The 25419-nt window shown below is 36.9% G+C and overlaps 1 protein-coding gene across 3 annotated transcripts in view; it reads right to left on the minus strand.

Moving 5' to 3' along the window:
* The window catches only part of Jmjd1c (jumonji domain containing 1C), a 174788-nt gene that overhangs the window by 102830 nt on the left and 46539 nt on the right, over positions 1–25419 (minus strand). For all 3 annotated transcript variants that reach the window (XM_041655884.1, XM_041655883.1, XM_041655882.1), the window contains exon 2: positions 4820–4984. Coding sequence is in view for 2 of the 3 variants with exons in the window: in XM_041655883.1 (XP_041511817.1) it covers positions 4820–4984 (165 nt within the window). In the remaining variant the exon portion in view is untranslated. The remainder of the gene's footprint in view (positions 1–4819; positions 4985–25419) is intronic.

Genomic DNA, 25419 nt, shown 5'->3' on the forward strand with positions numbered 1-25419 from the left:
CAGAGGTTAAGAAGACTTGGAACCTGGGTTCAATTCCTAGGACACTCATGGCAGCTCACGAATGTCTGCAACTCCAGTTCTAGGGGATGTGACACCTTCACACCAATGAACATAAAATAAATTACTTTTTAAAATTACCTTAATTTAAAAAAACAAATGCAGAAAAAGTGTAGCAAAACTACACAGTGCCATGACTTTTTCTGCTTCATTATAATCTCTGTGGACCACTATAATATAGAAAATTCACACAGTAAATAAGTCATATATGGAACATGACTATAGTACCCATGTTTTGTTTAGTTTGGAATTTTATTTAATATGCATGTGTGTTTTCCCTGCGTGTGTGTGTATGTTTGTGTGCGCACCACATGAGAACCTGGTGTCAGAAGAGGCCAGAAGATGTAGCCAGATCCCCTGGGATTATGAATAAAGAGCTAGTGTGTGTGTGTGTGTGTGTGTGTGTGTGTGTGTGTGTGCGCGCGCGCGCACGCTTGCGTTCATGTGCTGGGAATTGAACTCAGGTCCTTTGCAAGAGCAAATAGTGCTCTAAACTGCTGGGCCATTTCTCAAGCCATCTACTATCCATTTGCCAAAAGATGCTTATCAATGATAAGAAAGCACTTAAGTGTTATCAATAAGCCACAAAGTTTTGACATTTGACAAAAAGACTATCTCTGAGATGTCTTGGTAGAAGTCACTGAAAACTGATAAACACAATTTCCTTAGAACACGAGACCACTAAAAGTCTGACCTTGAGCTATAAGCCAGTATTACACAGCAACACGTGACCTTTAAAAAAATTGGGGGAGGGGGCGCAGCAGCACACACATAGTTGCTCTTCTAGAAGACCTGAATTCAGCTACCAATACCCATGGCTGGTGGTCCACAGCTGCCTATAAGTCACAGCTACCTCGAATTTGACCACTTCTGTCCTTTGGTATATGTACTCATATGTACAAATCTATACACAGATAATCACATAACTAAAACGTTTCTAAAAGATCAAAAGAAAACACAAAATACAAATACATATATAATACCTATAACACATACAAATGTTTATTACCAATATAGCAATGCTTTTAACTCACAATCAGAGCCTGTGAGACAGCTGAGCTGGTGAAGGTGTTTGCTACCAAGTGTGACAACATGAATTTGACCCCCAGCACCCACAGAGTAGATAGAGAGAACTGTGACAACTATCTTCTGACTTCCACACACGTGTGTACCCATTTACACACAGAAACAAAGCAGTTTAGAAATTGCTTTAGAGGGCTGAAGACTAAGATATAATCTGCTCTCTGCGAAGGCTCGGAGCTCAGTTTCCAGCATCAACGCAGGTGGCTCACAACCACCTGCAACTCCAGCTTCAGGGAGTCTGAGGCTCTAGGCCTTCACATTCACCTGCACATACATATTCATACATGCACACACATACTACAAGAAAATAAACTGCTTTTACATGAGGTGGTTGGACAGGTTTCTAACTGCCTGCCCATGTGGACTTTATGACATTCTGTCCTTCTTGCTCTGGCTCTTCACTTTCCCTGAATAAATAGTTCTTTAGCTAATTAGGAGTACAAACTAGCTGAAAATCTCCAAATAGCAAATGTAGGCTTAAATGTTTTTTATGGGGTGGGGTGAAGTGGGTGGTGGTTCGAGACAGGATTTCTCTGTGGTTTTGGAGCCTGTCTTAGAACTAGCTCTTGTAGACCAGGCTGGCCTCGAACTCACAGAGATCTGCCTGCCTCTTCCTCCCGAGTGCTAGGATTAAAGGTGTTTGCCACCACCACCACCACCGGCCTGAGGCTTAAGTGTTTTATTAATTTTCAGTAAGTTCTATGAGTTTCAGGAAATTATCAAACCCCAGCTGGTTCTGGTAAGCCCCTTTAAAAAAAAAAAAAAGTAACAAGTATGTTCTTGTAAAGACACCCTTCAAAGACTATGTAAGGCAAAATTCATTCCAATGATATTCTGAATTTGAGCTATATATTTTCTTGCTTAATTTTTAAAAGTAGGTATTATTAGCCCATAAACCCATAGTAAATAGTAGTCAGGATTCCAAATCTAACCTTAGTATATCACATTGTGTATTAGGTAACAAGTACTTGAAAAACTACAACATTCCCAGAAGGAGGAACTAGATGATCTCTAGAGTCACATACATCAGTGATATAAATCTAAAAACAAACAAGTAATTTAACTGCTCATGGGAAGCTCCACACACACCTCTCTCTCTCTCTCTCTCTCTCTCTCTCTCTCTCTCCAAATCATGTCCCATCTCAGAAACCCCACAAAAAGGCAGCTCCTCTCCCAGAGATACTCAAATCATACCTATGGGGTATTTAAACTGCCCTCTAGAGATGGGCCAGGTAGTTTTCATTTTGGTCTCTTCTCTGTGGGCCAGAGAATTACACAGGAGCATTTTACCAATAAACCTATTTTTTTTTTTTTTAAATTCAGCTTGACTCATATTACTGCGTCAGTGGAGAGACTTAATATTGGGGTACAGAAACCCTTTACAAGTATGTTAGCACTGCTTTTTTGTTGTTGCTGATCCATGTCAGTATGTTTGTGCCACATTTAACTTTATGAAACTTAGTTTAGTCAAGGTCTCAATATGTAGTCCTGGCTGGCCAGAAATTCACTATGTAGAACAGGCTGGCCTGGAACTTACCCAGCTTCAACTGTTGGTATCAAAGGTATCAATACACATACCTGGTTTATTTTGTTGTTGTTGTTGTTGTTAATGCTGGGACATCTTCATTTAATAAGTTTGTTTATGCCCGTGAACAAAAATGAGTATCTTTGTTTCTTGAAGGTTTTATCCAAAACTATAGTTCATGGAAATCATTTTCAGTATTTTATTTTCTTTTATAATGCTATTGACTCAACTTACTTCATTCACTCCTTTTGTCTTATTTACTTATTCTATTCACACTGAATCCAGGAACATGTAGATGCTACGCAATTATTCTACTACTGAGTTACATCCTAGTCTCTGTTTTTAAAATCATGTTATGTCTTCAAACTGTTTAAAAGCAGTGGTCAAAAGAGATGAAGTAAATTTCTATTTTACATTTAGAAAAGCATTAAAGAGTTAACTAGCTACAAAATATGTAAGAAAATCATGCTTTTAAAAACTTGAGAGGGGCTGGAGAGATGGCACAGCGGTTAAGAGCATTGCCTGTTCTTCCAAAGGTCCTGAGTTCAATTCCCAGCAACCACATGGTGGCTCACAACCATCTGTAATGAGGTCTGGTACCCTCTTCTGGCCTGCAGGCATACATGTAGGCAGAATATTGTATACATAATAAATAAATAATTTAAAAAAAAACTTGAGAGGCTAGAGACTGGCTCATTAGTAAGACTTGCCTAGTGTGGATGAGGCCCCAAATTCAATGACCAATATTAGGGTTTGGGATTGAAAGTGCCTAACATGGCTTATTCATCAGTTATTATCAGACACCCAAAGCACTGTTGATTTTTTTTTAACATTTTGCTTTCTTTTTATTTATGTGTGTTTGTGTGCATCTCTATGTGAACATGCCATGCGCATGCAGGTGTCCACGGGTGAGAAGAGACCTTTGGATCCCCTAGGGCTGGAGTTACAGGCAGTTGAGAACCACCCAAAATGGGTGTTCAGAACAAATCTCAGGTCCTCTAGAAGAGGCTCTTATCTAATAAGCCATCTTTCCAGCCCAGTTTAATGATTTTTAAAGGATACCCACAATGCTAATATGACGATAGTTTAAAGGAATTACTGCCTACTCATTATTTGCTGTACATTTTGCCAGTAAATAGTAATAGTTGTTAACAGTTATTTTCCTAAAAGAATTTTCTTTTGTTCCTAGGATGTCAGACTAGCCTAAAACTCACTATGTAGATGATGCTCATCTTGAACTCCTGACCCAATCCTCCCGCTTTACTTCTTAAATTGCTGGTGTTAGATACAACCATGCCTGGCTTTCCTAACAGAATTTAGTAATCTTGTTTAATTCGTATATTTGTTTTCTAAAACTGTGATGGTTTGAACAGGCATGGCCTATAAAGAGTGGTGCTATTTAGGAGGTGTGATCTTGTGGGAGTAGGTGTGGCCTTGTTGAAAGAAGTGTGCCACTGTGGGGGTATGCTTTGAGATCTCCTTTATTCAAGCAATGCCCAGTGTGTGGCCTGGTTCCTTTTGTTGCCTGTGGATCAAGACAGAACTCTCAGCTTCTTCTTCTGCACCATGACTGCCATGAAGACAATAGACTAAACCTCAGAAATTTTAAGTCACAACTAAATGTTTTCCTTCATAAGCATTTCTGTGATCATGGTGACTCTTCACAACAACAGAAACCCTAAGACATCTTTAAACTAATGAGAACTTTATTAAAATATTTTCTTAAACGAACCAATTCCAGATATAAATGAATTCGACCCACCAACTAAACATGTATCACTGTAAACAAGAACAATTATGTGTCGCTGAATGCTTTGTAATTCAAGTGTCTCTCTTTCACTTTAAAGTTTCTTTCACCAAGGCTGCTCGACAGTACACAGAAAACATCTAGATGACTATTTCTCAAGTGGCCTATAAACTATTTGAGTTAATTTTTACCTAACTGGATAGAGCAAACTATGAACTATATGCTGAAAAATATTAATCAAACTGACAAAGCTGTTAATTATAATAGTGCTTTGAAACTTCTGCCAGATCAAAAAAATTTCAGGAATTTAAACTATAGCTGGCCAGACACACCTCAATTTACATTTGATGCTTATTCATCTTAAACAAACAATTGAAAACACTTAATAAAACATGAACATATCTTACCAGTGCAGGCCACTGAATTTGTCTGCTCTTTGATCCCTGAGTCTGGCTAGGGTCGTTTCTTTTGGCCCAGATTAAGTGGTATTCCACCAAGAAAGTTGAAAAATCTTCATAAACTTTAACCCACTCCCGTTTATCCCATTCAAGGTCATCAAATTCCACATACACCTATGGAAAAAAAAAAGAACATACCATTTTATGACCAACATACAGCAATGATATTAACCCATGAAAAAAAATTAGATAAGACATTATTAACATAACTTTTGAGGTTTGGGGCATGAGGTCTTGGTATAATATAGAGCAAAGTGGTCTCAAACTTGTTATCCTCCTGTTTTTACTTCCCAACTGCGGGAGCTTTGTAGTGCTCTCTTAGAACAAGCATCCTACTTATTACTTTGACAAGGAAATAAATCATAAAGGACTACATGGTAAGAAAAGTAATTCAAAAATGCTGATCAGCACATATTAGCCAGCATATCTGAAATACACACTAAATATCTATGTGTAACTGACCATTCTAATAGTGCAGCTTGGGAAGCATTTTCCAAAATAAACAGGCAGCTAGAGGTACAGTTTAGTAGTTTAGAGTATATAATTCAATACAAAAGGCCCTGAAATCTCATCATTAGAAAGAAGAAAAGGCAAACAAAATACATTAGGCTTTGCAAACCATCCTATCCTTGAGGTAAACAAATAACATATAAACTGAAATTGGCATAAAATGTTATTCACAAAAGTTAGTAGAAAATTGCTCATAATATACAAGTCAATCAACATAATAAACCACATTAATAGAGTATGGAAAAAATACATTTTTAATGATACAGAAAACACATCTGGAAAAACTTAATAATCTTTCATGGGAAAACAGCAACAACAAAACAGCAGATCGTGGTGGCACATACAATGATCTCTATATTCTATAGTCTGAGGCAGGGCAGCCGCAAGCTAAAGAGCAATTAGGTCATTCCATTTGCTTGCTAGATTTTTTTTTTTCTGTTCACGGCTATTGCTGTTTTTTTTTTTAATTAACTATAAGACCCTTTGAGGCAAGAATTAGTGTGCTTTCTTCTTTTACTTGTTTTAATTTATATTGCCTAATTGTTGCACCTGCAAACTAAAGCAGTCACTAACTTTTTGTGTAAACTATATCACAACAATATAAATGGCTAAGAAAAGATAAGTATGTGTATGCTTAAATATAGCTGCTCTTTTTGCTGATTAAACATTGTGTTCATGATTATATAAGAAAGGAAAAAGAAGATTCCATTCTATACAAACATTTGCAACTTTATAAAAACTAATCACTAGGATGCTAAGAATTCAGAAGAACTTGGGTTGGGGGGCTGCTTGAACAATCATGCCTATTAATGTGATGACAAGATTAAAGATAAAAGAATAATTGGAAATTATTTCATAATGAACATATTTTAAATACACCCTGATCCTTGTTTGTATAGTGATGAGTATCCCCGCCTGTCACGCGGGAGACCGGGGTTCGATTCCCTGACGGGGAGCCAAAAAAAAAGAAGAAAAAAGAAAAAAGAAATACATCCTGAGATATCAGAACAATGAACTCTAAGATCTGGCCCCTTGGTAACTGAGATGACTACACTCTGCTTTAATAATCTTTTTGTTATTTTTGGAGACAAGGTCTCGTAATTTAACCTCACTAGCTTTGAAACTCACAGGAACCCCCGCCTCGCCTCCCAGGTTCTGGGATTACAGGCATAAGCTACCACACCCTGCTATTTAGTGATTTTTTTTTTAAACTTAGTGTAAATAACTGCAAGTAGATTATACCCACTTGGTATAATATAGACCTCATATTGCTTTATTTACATGAAGTGAAAATGAACTGCATGGCTTTGAGAAATCTGTCTTGTGGTTTATTCAAAACCAAATAGCAACCTCATCCTAATGCTGTTTAACCACAAAAAATACTTCATACTAAAAATAAGGTGCCTGGTATCATGGAGCATGCCTTAAGCCTGGTACTGGGAGGCAGAGGCAAGCAGATCTTTGTGAGTTAAGGACCAATCTGGTCTACAATCAGGGATATATAATGAGATCCTTATCTCAATAAATAGATATACAATGATATATGTGCTAGACTATATTACCATTCCCCTTTATATATATATGTGTGTTACTTATAATCATCATATTCATGTTTTTATAAAATAGACACCAGAAGAAGTTAAGTCATGAAATGTTAAATAACAAACACCCAACTTTTATCTAATTCCTTCACTAGTAGTTTCATTGTACTACATCATCACCACCACCGAGTTTATCCATAAAGTTTTCTCTGATTTGCTACTGAAATACTAAGAAAAATATTCCAGAAAGAAATTTAGAAAACAATGAAAGATAGTTGCTGTAAGATTCACCTATGCATTGATCTACGTAAATAATTTTATAAGAAGAAATCAAAAGGGTCTGCTATGAACAGATGCTCAAAAAATTCAAATCAAGCTAGCGAGGGATGTAGCTCAGTAATGAACATTTGTTTAGCATGTCCAAGAACCTGATCTCTAGCACTGCAGAAGGAAAGGACAGAGAACAGATGCATGCAGAACAGGATAATTTGGCATCTCAACATTTGAACATTTTTTTGTACTTAACCAAAACATCAAAAGAACTGAGGCTCAAATGAAGTCCAAATGATATCTGCAACCTCCAAGCCATAATTCTCATAGGACACAATATATATTGGTATATACGGGCAACATAACTACAATGGGTTTGCAATAACCCTTAAAAGTCACCTTTTTTAAAGATTATTTATTATGTATACAGTGTTTTTGCCTGCATACATGTGTACAGGCCAGAAGAGGGCACCAGATCTCATTTTAGGTGGTTGTGAGCCACCATGTGGTTGCTGGGAATTTAACTCAGGACCTCAGGAAGAGCAGCCAGTGCTCTTAACCTCTGGGTAATCTCTTCAGACCCTTAAAAATCACCTTTATTAATCTTAGGTGGAATACAGGAGAGGAATGGCAAATAACATGGCACCCTTACAATAAGCTTTAAAAAGACTTAGTTGGCATTTGTTACATAAACCGGGCTATTCTCCTTAGTGCTCGGGTTAAAGGCATGCACCACATCTGGCTTGCCACATTTTTTTTTTTAGGGTAACATGCTTGACAAGGATGACAAGCTCCAAATTTTAATTAATAGATAAGATTTTTGAACTTCAATTTTCTTTCTGAATATATCTTTAAAATTCACTTCAGAAAAAGTGTTCAATTTAGCATGAATTTACTTTTTGAGATAGTATATATACTAGTACCATAACCAAAAACTTCAGATGATGATAGTGCTCGGAAAGGCATCTCACTTAACATGCAGAGCCTGCAGACCCTAGATGGATAGAGAAATTCTTATGTAACCATCCAGACATGAACGGCTATACTGAATACTGTCAGATTGCCAAAACTCACAATTAATAGGATATACTTAATACCTTGGAACATGATGATAGTAAATTTAAAAAAAACAAACAAACAGTCGTTCCATTCTGGTAGTGATTTTAAATGATCTTTTTCTAAAAATGTTGACCATGGGGGCTGGAGAAATGGCTTAAGCAGTTAAAAGCACTTGCTGCTCTTCCAGAGAACCCAGATTTGATTGTCAACATCAACATGGAGGGACACAGTCATCTGCAGCTCCAGTTCCAGGGATTAGACACCCTCCTCTGTACTCCATGGGGACCAGGCACAAGACTCGAAATACAGGCAGGCAAAACACCCATACTGATAAAATAATGCAATTAAAAATATTTTTATGTTGACAAAAGAGTCATCTTTTGATTAATATCAAGTATAAAAGTATGAGCTAATTTAAAGTTGAAGGAAAAGTACATAAATAGCCTTCATTTAAACATCAAGCAATCTATACCTTTTGGTTTATAAGTACTGAATAGACATATCTATAAACCCTGACAGAAGTCAATTATTAACATGTAGAGAACTATTTGCAGCTGGGTGAGCCAGTGGGCCGATCTAATAGAGACTGGCATCCGCACAAGCGATAATTTGCAGCAGAAGCTAGACCTTCGAGAGAAAGGTGTTGATTTCTGAAGCCTGCGTTTGAATAGCATATTTAACTGGGTATATTCCAGGCTCTGTTTCTAACACTAGGCTGTCTTGTGATGACTAATATTGACTGCAAACTGTTAAGGGGTTTCCAGAATGGGTTAACTGAGGTGGGAAAGGCCACAGTAAATGTAGACAGCACCACTGCTCTCTCCGTTTTCTGACTGAGGGTGCAGCGTGAACCTCACTCTCATGCTACTATGCCTTCCCCGTCCAGGGTGGATTAGACTATGAGGCAGAATAAACCCTTCCTTCCCTTATAGCCTATTTTGTCAAGCATTTTATTGCAGAATGAGAAAGCAGTACAAGAACATAAAAATAAGTAGAAAACAAGAAGTAATCTAACATAGTGGAGTCAGCTACAAAATATTTTTACAGCCATGTATGGTGAAAATCACTGCATGATAATGGAAAAACTCAAGGCTCCACGGGATAAATGAAACTACTACATTCATAAATTCAAAGTTTCAGTTTTGTTATTAAAATTAATTCTCCCCAAATTGATTCACAGTTTCAGTATAATCCCAATCACAATCCCAACAGTATTTTCTTTACGTAGATTCTAAAATATACACAGGGTAGTACAAAGAAACAGAAAAGCCAAAACCATTTCAAAAAAAGAAACTGGACTTCTAAAACTACCTCATTTAAAGCTGAATACCAGGTTGGTAAGATGTTCTATTGGATAAAGGTGTTTACCAAGCAAGCCTGGCAACATGACTTCAATACCTGGAACACACATAAAGGTGGAAGAAGGAGGGTACCAACTACAGAAATTGCTCTCTGACAACCGATTACATACTCCCGAATGCACATGCTCACACGCTCGCTCACACGCTCGCTCACACACACACACACACAAAATGGTAATAAAAGACTGAAAACAAAGTTGTCTACAAGAATATTGCTTAAAAAAAAAGACGACAAAATCAATAAAAGAATGCCACAGAATAAATCTGAAATAAATGAGAACTGGTCTTTGATAAAAGTGTAATGTCACCTCAAAGGAGAATGGGTAAGTCTCCTCAACAAACAGTGCAGAGATAACTGGACATCCATACCCCCACGTGCAATATTTAACTTTAATCCATGCTTCATATCCTAAAGACTCAAACTGCTCAGACTTAAGAATATAAAACAAAACAAAAAAAATTAAGTCAAATAAGGATAAAAAGAAAAAAATTTTAACAAGCCAAACTCTTGTGGCCCTTGGGTAGCAAAATGATTCGTGGAAACAGTATTAAGATAATAATCCATAAGAAAAAATATTAACACAATTAATTTTTGCTCTGTGAAGTCAGTGCTATCAAAATAAAATAGCCACAAACTAGAGAAAATTACAAATTTATTCGACAAAACATTTGTATCTTGAAACAAAAACTTTCAAATCTCTCAAAAGGAAAGGAAGCACAGAAACATAGGTGAATAATTTGAACAGGTGCTTTTAGTGATAAAGAACCACAGAACTCAAGCATGCAGAACCTCAGATACTGAAGAAAGTCAGCTACACTCTACAAATGAACAAACTCATCCTCGGACTCAAAGGAGATGAAATTTAAATGGTAATACTGTAAATTAAGTGGAAAGACAATTAACAGAAGTGATCCAAAATTAAATGACAATCTGGTGTTCTAGGAGTTTCAGATATAAAACCTACTTTTTTCAAGCTCAAAGTTTATTAATAATAATAATAATAAATAATAATAAAATAATAAATAATAAAATCCTAGAAAACAGCCCAGGCCCTCAGATAAACTAAGAACACTTTTTTCCCCCTGAGATAAAATCTAGCTACTTGGCCCTAGAGGGCTTGTACTTAACAAGGTAGTTCAGTCTGGACTTAAATTTCCCACAATCTCCTGATTCAGGTTGCTGAGTGCTGAACTTACAGACATGAACTACCATGCTCAGCTATACTGGCACCATTCCACAAACATACAGAGGGCACTGGCACACAGTCTTATTGCCGTGTACTCTACTTAAGGTAAGGGTAGGGAGGGACAGTAACTGCTGTGCAGTACTATCGTTAACTTTCATTTGTTCAAAGGTCCACACACTCCAACTAGTTGACATGCCTCTCAAGTTAGCTTTGTTTAAAGGTTTCCACCTAATGCTTTCCTGCTGTGATTATATTACTAAAGAAATCAAGTCATTAGTTCCTTATAGTCTTCATTTATCTATATTTTGCTGACTACTCAATGTGCTTTGTTTAATTGTGTGTCTCTGTCCTTGACCTCCTGTAATTGTTCAATATGGTCTTACTCAAATTCAGGATGAACAAAGAACTACCAAACAAAAAGCACTGTATATTAATACACACTAGTTTGTCACAGTGGCACACACTTGTAGTTCCATCAGTCCTAGCACACAGGAGGGTGAGGCAGGTGATGGCAAGTTCAAGACCACCCTAGCTAATACAGCAATATCTTCTATCAACACACCTCTCAAAAAAGACATGTACTATCTGAATACATATGATGTATTTGTGCCAATGATAATTATTATCTTAACTCAATACATCCCTCAAATCTACAAAATGGCAATATTCTAAATGTATCATTCCTTCATCATCATATAGACTATGGTCTACTTAGTGAAAATTCCCTTTATTTAATGCTTGGTTTCCATAAAATTGGATAAAAAAGATGAATCCTTGATTTTTTTTTTTGAGTTTCTGAAATAAACTTGATATCCCAACTTCTTAGAATACAGAATAACAAGTAGGTTCTCATTTGTTTAGACAATGACTCAGCATGTATCCCTGGATGACCTAGAACTTTAATGCAGACCACTATGCCTCCCTGGGATTCACAGAGCTTTGTCTCCCTTTTGCCTAAGTGCTGAGATAAAAAGGCATGCCCCTGCATGCTTCCACACCATACTTTGCATTTGGAGGAAAGACAATTATGAACTTTCAGTATGTTATTAAAGGATATCCTCTTAAAAACAGAAGTTGGAAAACAGAAGCACAAGCACACACTGATCTATTTAGACATAGTGTGTCTTATCTACCAGCTGTACCATATTTTAACTTAACAACGTATTAACCACCACAGCACACTCTATTTACAATTTACCTTCGTAATACACTATTTGGCACATGAGCCACATTTAAAAAACAAAAAATTGAGGGGAAAGGTGAGACAGGTCTCACTGTATGGCCCTGGCTGCCTGGGACTTGATATGTAAAACAGGCTGACCTCAAACTCAGAGAGATCTACCTGCCTCTGCTGAGTGCTGGACCTGAAGGCTAAGAGCCAGAAAGGTTATACAATCTGCCCAGCAGCATTATATAACTAATACATGGCAGAGCCGAAACCCAAGCTGGAATCAATTTGGTTTTTTTTTCTCTTTCTTTCTTTCCCCCCATTTTCAAGACAGAGTGTCTCTGTAGTTTTGGAGCGTGTCCTGGCATTCACTCTGTAGACCAGGCTGGCCTTGAATTCACAGAGATTTGTCTGCCTCTGTCTCCTGAGTGCTGGGATTACAGGTGTGCACCACTACCCCCAGCCTGGAGTCAACTTTTATAACGCCACATATTAAGTTTAAAAGTAAGCATTAATCATTAATATGTTTAAGAGACCAAAATGCAAAAATTATACTTTAATTATACAGATGTGAACAATTCTAATAACGTGGGAGAATAACTTCCCTATTAAAGAATGAACTCTATAGGAAAAGTTATATCACTATTTGGCTTTCTAGGGCCTCATATATGTAAATAATTTTATAAATGTTAGTGAACTGAATAAATGAATAGATGAGTAGGTGACTAAACAAATGTAGGCACATAGGTGGTAATATGGTGCACTGGTAGAACATTGGCATGCTCAAGTCCCTGGGTTCAATCTCTAAGACTTTACAATAAATGGAGGTTCAGAGTGTCTGGATTCAGATTTTAAAAGTGAGAGAGAGAGAGAGAGAGAGAGAGAGAGAGAGAGAGAAGGCTTACAATGAGCTAAGGCCATCAAACCGCATCAGACATCCAAAAACTCAAGACTGGAAAGGACTCAGCAGTTAACAGCATTTATTGATCTTACATAGGACCCATCTTTGGTTCCCAAGACCCACATGGTAGCTCTAATTCCAGGGTATCTGATGCCCTCTTCTGACTTCTGTAGGCACTGAATATACATGATAAACATACATAGATGAAGACAAAATACTTACACATAAAATTAAACGGTTTAAAAAATATTTCCAAGGCAGCTTACCATTGCTTTTTAAGGGACTGCATTAGTGCTGGCAAGATGGCAAGAAGGTTAAAAATGCCTAGTTCTCCTGTAGAGGTACCTAGCTCAGGTCAGAGTACCCACATCCCACAGCTCACATCCACAGGGAATCCAATGCTAATGCTATATTCTAGAGTCTGGAAAAAGGTTCTTCTAGAGAATATTCTCAACCTATGGGTTGCAACCTAATTGGGGATTATATATCAGACATTTATCTTGCAATTTGTAACAGTAGCAAAATTACAGTCAGCAATGAAATAATTTTATGGTTGTGGTCATAATATGAATAAATTTATTAAAAGGCCACAGCATTAGGAAGGTTAAGAGCCACTGAATCTAAACTTTAGACAGACATAGAGAAACGTGTGTACATGTACAAAAATTTTTGAAAATGTTTATATTGAGCTAATTTTATCTTACTAGGATTAATGTTAAATTTTCATTATCAATTAAAATCCTTTGTTTAGGTGATTAAGATAACTAGTATCTACATTTTTTAAAGAGAAAATATTATTAAAAAAACTAAAAATATATTTAGGAGCAAAATGTCTAGGTGTAAGCATATTAATACAGCAAATAGCTAGATAAACCTCTTAACAGTCTTAACCAAAACGAATCCAAAGCACCATGTCTTCCAATGTATTCCACAGAGCCCTATCCTGACTCATTAGATATACACCAAACTGTAAAGTGAACAAAATTGATAGATTATAAAGATTCCATGAAAAAAATAAGACTGGATAAAAGAACAGAATTGAGTGATACTAGAATATTAGAATAATATATTAATAAATGCATAAATATAATGTATGAATAAGTATAATGCATATAATTAGATAGTAAAATCACAACAATAGCAATGATAGTTTAATGAAATAAAGGAAGTTAAGCTAAACCCAGAGCTGGGAAATTCCAATAACTATCTACCACAGAGACACCCCCAAAAGTTAAAAAACTGTCTGGTGTAAAGTATAGCTGATATTAAAAACTGGGTACAATTTATACTAGCAGCAGTGTTAAAGCAGTGCCTTTTCCATCCCAGACTAACACTCTTATTCTGCTAAAAGAGATTCATTCCCTAGAGAAGTTTACCAGTGGGTCTCTAGAATAGAGATAGTCAATGAAGTGGTGGAAAATGTGTCCTGAAAAGGACAGTTAGACAAGTTTCAAAAATAAAATCTACCCAGGATTAGCATCTGTTCCCATGTCCAGTCTTTAATCAATGGTTACAACTTTCAAAATTGGGAAGGAAAGGGACCAGCATCTGTAGACACTGCATGCATGTGTTATGCAAAACAGTCAGACACATAAAACTAAAGTAAATCCAAAAACTTATTTCCAAGTCTTTAGGGATAAGGGATGGGGTAGGGGGTTCGAAACAGGGTTTCTCTGTGTAGCCCCGGCTGTCCTGGAACTCACTTTGTAGACCAGGCTGGTCTTGAACTCAAAGCGACCAACCTGCCTCTGCCTACCTAGTGCTGGGATTAAAGGCGTGTGCCATCACTGCCCAGCTTATTTCCAAGTCTTCTGTCAAGACAACAGTAGATTTCTCTGGGAAATTTTAAGTGTTTTCAAGATTAAAAAAAAAAAATCACCACACTAACTTCCAACATTCTCAGAGCTCATGATGTGCCTTTTTTACTACTAAATGCAAGTAGTCAAATCTACAAGTTATTTCGTGGAAGAAAGCACAGAAAAAGGAAGAAAGCACATCACAAAAATGTCAAAAGCAATAAACACCTAATACTGTCGGTGAGATCAGAGAAAAATAACACAATCAACAACAGAAAGTCACTATCAAAATAAACTAAAGTAGACTTTAAATTAAACTATGATAGGAATTATGGGAAAAGGTTTTAAAAAGGAAACTGAGAACTTCACAGTAACTACAACAACAAAAACCCAGGAGAAAAACATTTTAGTTAAAATGGTTCATTAATCTATACAAGTTTCAGAAAAGGCCATGTTGGAGCGGGGGTGTCATAGAACAAATAAACACCTTCCAGAACTAAGAGTCAGAAATGCGCACACGGAAAGGCAGCTCTTGAGAGGTTAAGTACAATATATGAAAAATCAACATAGGTCTAGAAACAAAGCATGAACAGAAGACCCCAAAAGTGCTTGCCTGAGAACTGACCCCAGGGCCTTTGAATTTTAGATCAAGTGTTCTGACACTGAGCTGTATCTCAGAGGGGTGGGGAAAAAAGAGGAGGAAAAGAAAGAGGGGAATTGGGGAGGAGCAGGAAGGTATGCAGGCATGTTTGTCTACAACTTCTCAATCAAATTCTAAAAGGTAATATATAAAGCTTTGAAAACTATAAGGAAATTTAATTTTTAATCTCCAATTCCATTTCCCATAAATTCTAAGTCAAATTCTAAGACATAAAAGTTCGGAAAAGCAATCATAATGATCAAGTTATGTGATACACATCTGTGATTCTTTAGTTTCCAGAGGATAGAGGAAGCAAGATCAGCTTTAAACCAACTCGGGGGAGAGGGGGGGGAGTTACAAACAAGAAAAGTTAATTACACCATAAACTATTTGTTGAAATGATAAATTAACTTTTTAACTATTGCCTGTTCAAAATAACACTGCTTATGATGTTTGTCTTTCATCTAATTTGCAGGGTTTGGGAAATTTCTAATAGATCTATTTATTCTCATAGGGTATCTATTAGATGCTACGAACAGTATCAACTAACCATTTTATGTTTTAAAAGATCCTTTTCCCTGGAAACAACCTAGATGCCCTTCAATGGAAGAATGGATGAAGAAAGTATGGAATGTATACATATTAGAGTACTACTCAGCAGTAAAAAACAAGGACTTCTTGAATTTTGCATACAAATGGATGGAAATAGAAAACACTATCCTGAGTGAGGTAAGCCAGACCCAAAAAGAGGTACATGGGATGTACTCACTCATATTTGGTTTCTAGCCATAAACAAAGGACATTGAGCCTATAATTAGTGATCCTAGAGAAGCTAAATAAGGAGAACCCAAAGAAAAACATATAGGCATCCTCCTGAATATTAACCTTCATCAGGCGATGAAAGAAGACAGAGACCCAATTTGGAGCACGGGACAGAAATCTCAAGGTCCAAATCAGGAGCAGAAGGAGAGAGAGCACGAGTATGGAACTCAGGACCGCGAGGGGTGCCCCCACACACTGAGACAATGGGGATGTTCTATCGGGAACTCACCAAGGCCAGCTGGCCTGGGTCTGAAAAAACCTGGGATAAAACCAGACTCGCTGAACATAGCGGACAATGAGGACTACTGAGAACTCAAGAACAATAGCAATGGGTTTTTGATCCTACTGCACTTACTGGCTCTGTGGGAGCCTAGGCAGTTTGGATGCTCACCCTACTAGACCGGGATGGAGGTGGGTGGTTCTTGGACTTCCCACTGGGCAGGGAACCCTGATAGCTCTATGGGCTCACAAGGGAGGGGAACTTGATTGGGGGAGAGGGAGGGAAATGGGAGGAGGTAGCGGGGAAGAGACAGAAATCTTTAATAAATAAATAAATGGGGAAAAAAGATCCTTTTCATTTTAACTGCATCGTGTTTTGCCTGCATGTATCTGCATGAATCCCATCTGTGCCTGGTACCCAAAAAGGCCAGAAGAGGGCAGCAGATCTCCTAGAACCGGTGATAGATACAGCATTGAGCTATAGGTGCTGGGAACCAAATCTGGGTCCTTGCCAGGAAAAGCCAGCGCTGTCATCTCCAGCCCTATAATAAATCATTTTAATAGCTTAGTAGTGATTCACTGCAAGGATATGTGAAAATGTCTGTGATTCTACACTTAGCGTTTTCTCCTTTTTACTTTAAAATCTGCTGGGCCTGGTGGCGTGCATGCCTTTAATCCCAACACTTGGGAGGCAGAGGAGGGTGGATTTCTGAATTCAAGGCCAGCCTGGTCTACAAAGAGTTTTCCAGGTTCCGGACAGCCTGGGCTCCAAGGATAGACCCTGTGTTGAAAAAAAAAAAAAAACTGGATCTATAAATTTTTCTATATACATATCTTGCTATCATGGCAAGCAACTCCCAACAGAACAAAAAGAATGACTGTGACATCAGAAATACTTGTAATCAAAAGGTACAACAACTGAATAAACAGTTCCAAAACCCGCCTACTTCAGAATGAATTTTTTTTTTCAGAGAATAACTTGGTGTCAATAAAAATACAAAACCAAAACAATAGCCTCTGGTAGATAATGAAAACCTTGAGGGAAAAAACTAGCCTTTCTGTTAAACAATCTATTTAAAAGCAACTATCTAACATAAATTGTTATCATTATCTACTTTTTCTTTGTACTGTTGTGTTGGGGCTTAAACCTATTCATGTTTTTTAAGCCATAGGTTTTCTATATCACATAACCCTCCTCATTTAGTAAAATGCTACATGGACCTTTTGTAAACACTAATATGAAAGATTAATAATGGGATAATTATTAGCACAGCAATTATTTAGTTTATGTAAGAACATATAAAACTCATTCTCACTTGTAAGCAATAGATTATCAGCCTTTATTTGGTCGATGTATATTTAGCAAAACTGTATTAAACATGTTCAATCTTTTCCATTTTATATTCTTATAATTCCTGATATTGATATTATGTCTTTAAGCATTTACTGCTGAAAAGTGGTATCCATATGTATACCAACACTGTAAATTGTAATTCTCTGGAAGAATTACCTCTATAAGCCTAAAGATACAAAAATGGCTACAAACCCATACAGCAAAACATACAAGAATATATTCCTCAAATGTTGTTTAAAATACAGTCTTTCTTACCATATCTAACACAATGAAAAGCAACTGCAAAGCCCTATGGAAAATCAACACCTGCAGGAAAAGATGCATTTTGGCAAGAGTGGCCTGTCCATTCATCACTCAGTTCTCAAGCACTAAAGCACTCCTCCTCTCCCTTCCTGTGCTTTAAGAACACAGAGCGTACAGTGTTCTTGCTGAGCTCCCACAACTACACAGCGGAACCTATTACTTGGCCTAAAAATAGTCTTTCAGAGAACAAGTTTTAATGTGGATTCAAGTTTTAGACAGAATATCTGCTCTGTGGTTAAAATCAACCCCCATTGAAAAGTTACTATTTTTAAAAAACTCAACTAATGAATGTGCCTAAAACTAACACTAAAATATAAGAAACCTGAAATAATATCTACACTGTGCAAGGTAAATGCGACATATACAGGTACCTTTAACAATTTCACAGTCCAAAACATCTCAAAATATTATCTACTCAACAACACTTTTATACAGATTTCTGAACAGTGGTCTCTTAAGCTACTAGATTTAATCCATTATGAGGGGCTAATTCATTTTATCCATATCTTACAGTATTTTGTTAATATTTTACAAAGTTTTAGATATTATGAGAAAAAGTTTGAACATTCTTTGGCATGTTACTAAACCATAAAAGGCCTGTCAAAAACAAGGGGAAACTGTCTAGCTGGTTGATCATGCTGTGCTGGCAATTTCTCAAACATCTGCTAAAGGTCAGATTTCCACTGCATGGAACCAATCAATGGAACTACACAGTTCTCCTAGCATTCTAAGAAGCTAAACAAAGACCACTATTTTACGTAAGTGACAGAGCATACTTGGCTTTGTAATAAATTACAGCAAAATCTAATGCTTTCTTAGCAAAGAATTCACACATTTAGAGAACACTGCTGAACTTCTATTTGTATTTTAAGTTAAAATTATGTTTTCTGTGTTCACAAAGTATGAATATTATAAAAACTCTACCTTTTCTATTTGGTAAAAACTGATTTTTACTTTTATATTACAAAAAGTACAATAGGTCCTCAGGAAATTTTAAGACAATTTTAACAATAAATATAGTTTTTACAAATTTGAATACATGCTAATAGGTTGTTCCTGAATGTACTGGAATGCATTCTGCAGCTCATTCAGATTTGCTGAATTTCAAGAAAGCAGTATTAGCAAAAAAAAAAAAAAAAAAGTAAATTTTTTACAGCAACAGTTATAATTTCTTTCTGTGATCAGAGACTGACATTAGGGATGTGAGACAGTGCAGTGGTTAGGAGAGCTTACTGCTCTTGCAAAGGACTTGGGTTGGTTCCTAAGACCTACTATCAGGTGGCCCACAACCACTTACAACTCAAGTTTCAGGCTGATGCCCTACTCTAGCCTCTGGGGGCTCCTGCAAGCACATGAGACACATAAGCACACAAACACATAAATAATAATTTTTAATGTGACTGTCACCAAATTTTAAAAAAAAATTGCTCAAAATACCTACAAACATTCCATACTCAGAAAATCTGAATATTTAATTAAACAATAACTGAATGAACACAAATAGCTAAAGTTCAAGGAAATTAGAAGTATGTTCAATCTATGACAGGTTCAGGGAGTGTGTATGTTTTGAGGCATGGTCTCACTATATAGCTCAGAATAGGCTGACCTCCTCAACCCCCTAAGACAGGGTTTCACTATGTAGCCTTGGCTACTCTGCAGTGCACTAGCACTCCAACTCACAAAGAACCACATTTCTGACTTACCAAGTGCTAAGAATGAAGGCATGCATCACTACACCTGGTTCTTTTTCTGTTTATTGTTTTTGTTCGTTTGTTTGTAGACAGGGTCTCTATTGTGTAGCTCTAACGTCCTGGAACCCTCTAATATACCAGACTAACCTCAAACACTGAGGTCTACCTCACTCTGCCTCCTGAATGTTGAGATGAAAGGTGTGCTCTACCATACCTCTGGCTTTTTTTTTTTAAAGATGTTACATTAAAGACAAAATTTAAAGTTCACATACATTTCAAACTATCCCCTATATATAGCTAAATATACTGCCATAAAAGTTTGGTAAGTATATTACAAGAATAATTATAGAGTTGAAATGTCTTTTTATATAAGAATGTCCACATACTTAGTATGTGTGAGGCACTAAACTTAATTGCCAACACCAATTTTCACAACTGTGTGTGTGTGTATGTGTATTTACTGGGGAGAAAAAAGACTGACGATAAATGCCAATGCCAGAGCAACTGTAGAGGACAGAGAACAGCTTTGTGAAGTTGGTTCTCTGCTTTCAACTTTTATTAAGGTTCCAAGCTTTTACTCATCCATCTGAGTCACCTCCCCAGCCTTCAATATCTTCATAATGAAAACGAAATGAAGGCCCTATGTCAAATAGCAATTAGTAGGAAATAAGTGACTATTTGCAACTTCAGGAGGAAGCGACCAAGCTTGGGCTGGAGAGATTGCTCAGCAGTTAAGAGCACATGATGCTCTTGCTAAGCAGCCTGGTTCAATTCCCAGCACCCACAACTTGGCTCAGAACCATTTTTGAACGCCAGTCCAGGGTATCCTGTGCCCTCTTTTTACCTGGTGTGCTTAAACATATGCAGGCCAAACAGTCACGTACATAAAAATAAATTTTAAAAAGAAAACAAAGAGCCGGGTTATGGTGGTACACACTTTTAATCCATTCTCTGTGAGTTCGAGGCCACCCTGGTCTACAGAGCGAGTTCCAGGACAGGCTCCAAAGCAACAGAGAAACTCGAAAAAACAAAAGCAAAAAAGAAAAGAAACGAAAAGAGAAGGAAGGAAGGAAGGAAGGAAGGAAGGCTCAATATTAATCTTATTTGTGTGATATAGGAATGCTGTATCTCATTTAAAACTTTTAAAGTTGACTATGAACTCACGGCGGTGGTGGCACATGCCTTTAATCAAGACGAAGGCTAGCTAGAATTCTGTGAGTCTGAGGTCACTCTGATGTACAAATTGAGTTTCTGAACTGCCAGGGCTCTTACACAGAGAAACTTTGTTCCTGCTTTTATACCAAACCAACACTGTTTGAAAGATAGAGAAGACATAATGCTGGAAATGAGTTTGGGTAAACTCTTAAAGCACTCATTAGCTAGCAACAAAAGACAGTGTGAGGCTTCGGTCCCTTTCTAATCCCTCTCTTCTGAACAGCTAAACAAGCTATATTGTTCTATACTGTCACTGACTATTAAGGACAGACCAAGAGAACAACATTGTCATAACCAATTCTTTGATTTACTTCTGGACTTTCTATGACAACAAAAATTTTCTCTCGTTTAACTACTGTACTTAGAATTTGGATTAAATACATTCATACTCAATCTCTAACTGAAATATCTCTAAATGCTTTAAGAAGAAATGTTAATACCTGAACATATAAACTAAAGAAAGGTGAGTCAAAAGGAAAGCTTCGATCAGATCCAAGTTTTTATAACACAATTAAAACTACAAAGCTCCGCTGGGCATTGATGGGACTGTTACAGAGAAACCTTATCTCGAAAATAAAATAAAATAAAAGCCTCATATGAGTATAAGCATAGTTTTTTTGGTATTTACAGCTTTTAGATTAATCTCCAAATAGAAATTCACAGGCATTGAATATCTAAACTGACTCACAAAATGTCATGGACATCTTTTAAACTTTCATAATAATTATTAACACAAACTGTTTTTCTCACATAGGAATCTCACTAAAGAAAAGGGGATGGGCCGGGCGGTGGTGGCGCACGCCTTTAATCCCAGCATTCAGGAGGCAGAGGAGGGCAGATCTCTGGGAGTTCGAGGCCAGCCTGGTCTACAAGAGCTAGTTCCAGGACAGGCACCAAAAGCTACAGAGAAACCCTGCCTCGAAAAAAAAAAAAAAAAAGAAAGAAAGAAAAGGTGATGGGCTGGAGAAGAGGTAGCTTGGCGTTTACAAGCATTTATTGCTCTTATTCCCTCTTCTGGTACTGGCACTGGGGACTGGTCCCTGCATGAATGCACTCTACCATTGTGCTCTATATATTATATACACAGACCCTCCTTCCCTGCCTTCTCACCTTACATCTGTAAATCCTCTGCCTAATCATTTTATTTTGTATTCTCTTATGTCTGTCAGTACTCTATTTTCATACACTCCTCCCATTTTTATGCAATATTCCTTTTCTAATCATCATTCACAAAATTCACACAGTAGCTAGTTAATAAAGAGTTAATGTCAACATACCCTGGTAATAAGACAGAGCACTGACCCTTTTTATAACCACACCTAACTCCTTTGTTTTCAGCATCATATTCAATCACTTCAAATTATTTATACTTAAATAATTTATCACCTTAATCTTAATATTCTACTCTACTCACTTCCTTCTTTTTAGGTTTAGTGTTGAGTTTCTAATTTTTATTAAATAATTTTATTATATGACAAGTTCATACATATATATTTTGATTAAATCCATTTCCCACTCTCACCTCATCACTCTCAACACATCCCTTTCCTATCTTCTTTTTTCATTTTTTGGAGGGGTAAATTCACTTAGTTCAGTTAGTGATGCCTGAGTAGGTATGGGCAACTACCCAGAACTACAGTCTAAGTTTTAAACACAAAAATGTCTCCAAAATTTATATATTTATATATTCCAGAATACTTTTTCTAACAGCACCTATTATTTATTAAGCAGTGCTCTGAATGCTACCTGTACGTTATAACAAATGTGCACAATGACTGACTGGTCACTTCAGCTGGTAAGATATTTCACAGGAAGAAATAATTTTAAAGAATTAGATGAAAAAGAAAAAAGCAAACAAAAATACTAATGATCCAAGGGACTAGTCTCATTAAGAGCTCGTCTGCTAGCAAACAAGTAAAAGGTAACATATCCTAAGACGTCAGGGAGAAATAATCAATCTGGGGACTAGCTATATAATTTCCTCCCAATTTTACCCTCACACTAAGCATAAAACTGTCAGTTCCTCTTAGTAAAGCTCTGACACAGAAAACATTCAATGTGATTTCAGCTAGATCACATACATAAAATATATAAAGACAGCTTTATGTGTACATGTATTTGTATTGGTTCTTTAGAGCTCACAATCCTCTTCATCTCCCCACGAGCTGATGACAGGCACGTGCTACTATATTTCATGTTGTTCTTTTGGATTTAATGAAAAGAAACAATTAAATTTAAATTTTCTTTAAAAAGATATTTGTAACTTCTAATCATTTGGTAGCATGCTATACGTAGATGTACATCAATAGGAGCTTTGTAACTCAAATGTTACCTAAAGAGAATAAAAAGAGGACTTCAAACAAAACGATGTCAAGTCTAGCAAGACGGTTCAGATAGTAAGGGCACTTGCTGCCAAGACTGACTCTCAGAACACACACTGTAGAAGATCCATCTCCAAAATGTTGTCCTCTGACCTCCACACATATGGTGGGGCACAAAAATAAATAGATGAGTAAAAAGAAAGCAATGGCACAAAAATTTTTGAAGTGCCAAACAGTCTTGGCTGGACTTCCAGTCAACAGATAGGTCCAACTCTTGCCTGCTCTTTACGTGCTAGGCCATTAAGTCAACTCGTCAGCAAAAGTAGTGCAATGCTTCTCTAACTATCCTTTAATAGCTACAGCACAAGTGTAACTACATATTATTATGTAGTAAGAACCTTTAATTTTGGGATGGTTCCCATTCCTGCCACAAAATATTTCCTACCTTCTCTGACATGACTTCTTTTACTCTCTGACAATTAACTATCGAGAATTACGGATAAAAGCTCAGTCCTCACCACACACACTATTGAGAGTTTGTGTAGAAAGACTAACTTCGTGCTAATGTCTTGTGAAAATTATCATTTACATTTTAAAGGGATGGAATGGAATTTTCATGTATAGGAAGCTTTCTATAAAACTGATATTCCAATTCAAAATAGGGGGAGCTTACTCCTATAGTACTGTACTCACTTTAGATACTACAGGAAAGTATAGATTTACTCAAACATCTCTGCAATCAATTACTAGCTATAAAAATAAGTAATTCCACAACCACCTCCCTTCTCTGATTTACTTACTAATTTACTGAACAATTATCAAAAGTTGGGAAAGTAATTACTATTACTGATTTATTACAAAAAAATACAACCTAGTAACTGTCAACTAAAAGAAACAAAGAACAAGGAGTATTTCCATGCCCTCCACCATTATGCTCATCCTTTCAATACACTGGGTTTTTCAACATGGAGCTTCCCAAGCCCACTTGTCATCTAGGAGTTTGTAAGAGCAGCTTTCTCACAGGTCAAGACTATGGCTATTGAGGATGAACTACCTCTACCCCCTCTCCCATGCTTCAGGAATTATGAAGTAAGAATGGGAAGTTCAACTTCTTTTGAAAAAAAAAACCTTTATTTTTTTAAAATATATATTTATTATGTATATAGTGTTCTGCCTGCATGTATGCCTGCAGGCCAGAAGAAGGCACCAGATCTCATTACAGATGGTTGGGAGCCACCATGTGGCTCCTGGGAATTGAACTCAGGACCTCTGAAAGAGCAGTCAGTGCTCTTAACCTCTGAGCCATCTCTCCAGCCCAGAGTAGAACTTCTAATCAAGGTGTGGTTCTTCTGATGATCAATGCTTATCCTGAAACTATGTAGAAGCCTACCAAGGGTCTTCTCATAGAACAAGATTCTCCTATAACCATTTTATCTCAAGAAATGCCCAAGGTATTCAGTATTCTGCATTAGAAACACTAACAACAAATATATATATTTGTTGTTTATATATATATATAAATATAGTTACTTCGTTGACTAATAACTTTTAGTATTTATATATTCAAACACCTTTACTAAGACTAAGACCTTTACTAAGACTCAATATATATAGCACAAATTCTAATTGGTCTTAATAATAAAAACCCAGAGTCAGATATAGGGGTTAATGCTGAAGATCAGAGAAGCAAAGATGCCAGCCACTAGAGAATTCTATTACCTCCTTTGGTCTGACCAAAGGAGCAATCCTGTCCTCAGATTTCATCCTCAGACTGCACTGAGATCCTGTCTCCTGTCTTATATCCTCTCTCCACCTAGCCATATCACTCCCATCTCCGCCTCCCTAGTGCTGGGATTAAAGGCGTGGGATCCCAAGTGCTGAAATCACCTTTGTATGAGCTCTGTTTCTCTTTTAGACAGATTCAATCTTGTATAGCCCAGGATGGCCTTGAACTAACAGAGATTCCCTCAACCTCTGTCTCCCAAACCCTGGGATTAAAGGTGTGTGCCATCACTTCCTGGCCTATAGTGGCTTAGCTCTGCACTTTGATCTTCAAGCATGCTTTGTTAAAAATAAACATATATAGATATGTAGTTGAGTTACCTGATTTCATTCATGAACATTACAAAATTCACTGAGTTTATTAGGTTTTTTTGTTATTAATGTATCCCAAAGAATTCAAGAAAAGATC

The sequence above is a fragment of the Microtus oregoni genome, unplaced genomic scaffold (genome assembly GCF_018167655.1).
Source record: "Microtus oregoni isolate MIOR12 unplaced genomic scaffold, Mior012 000007F_ref0000211, whole genome shotgun sequence".
Taxonomy (NCBI): Eukaryota; Metazoa; Chordata; class Mammalia; order Rodentia; family Cricetidae; genus Microtus; species Microtus oregoni.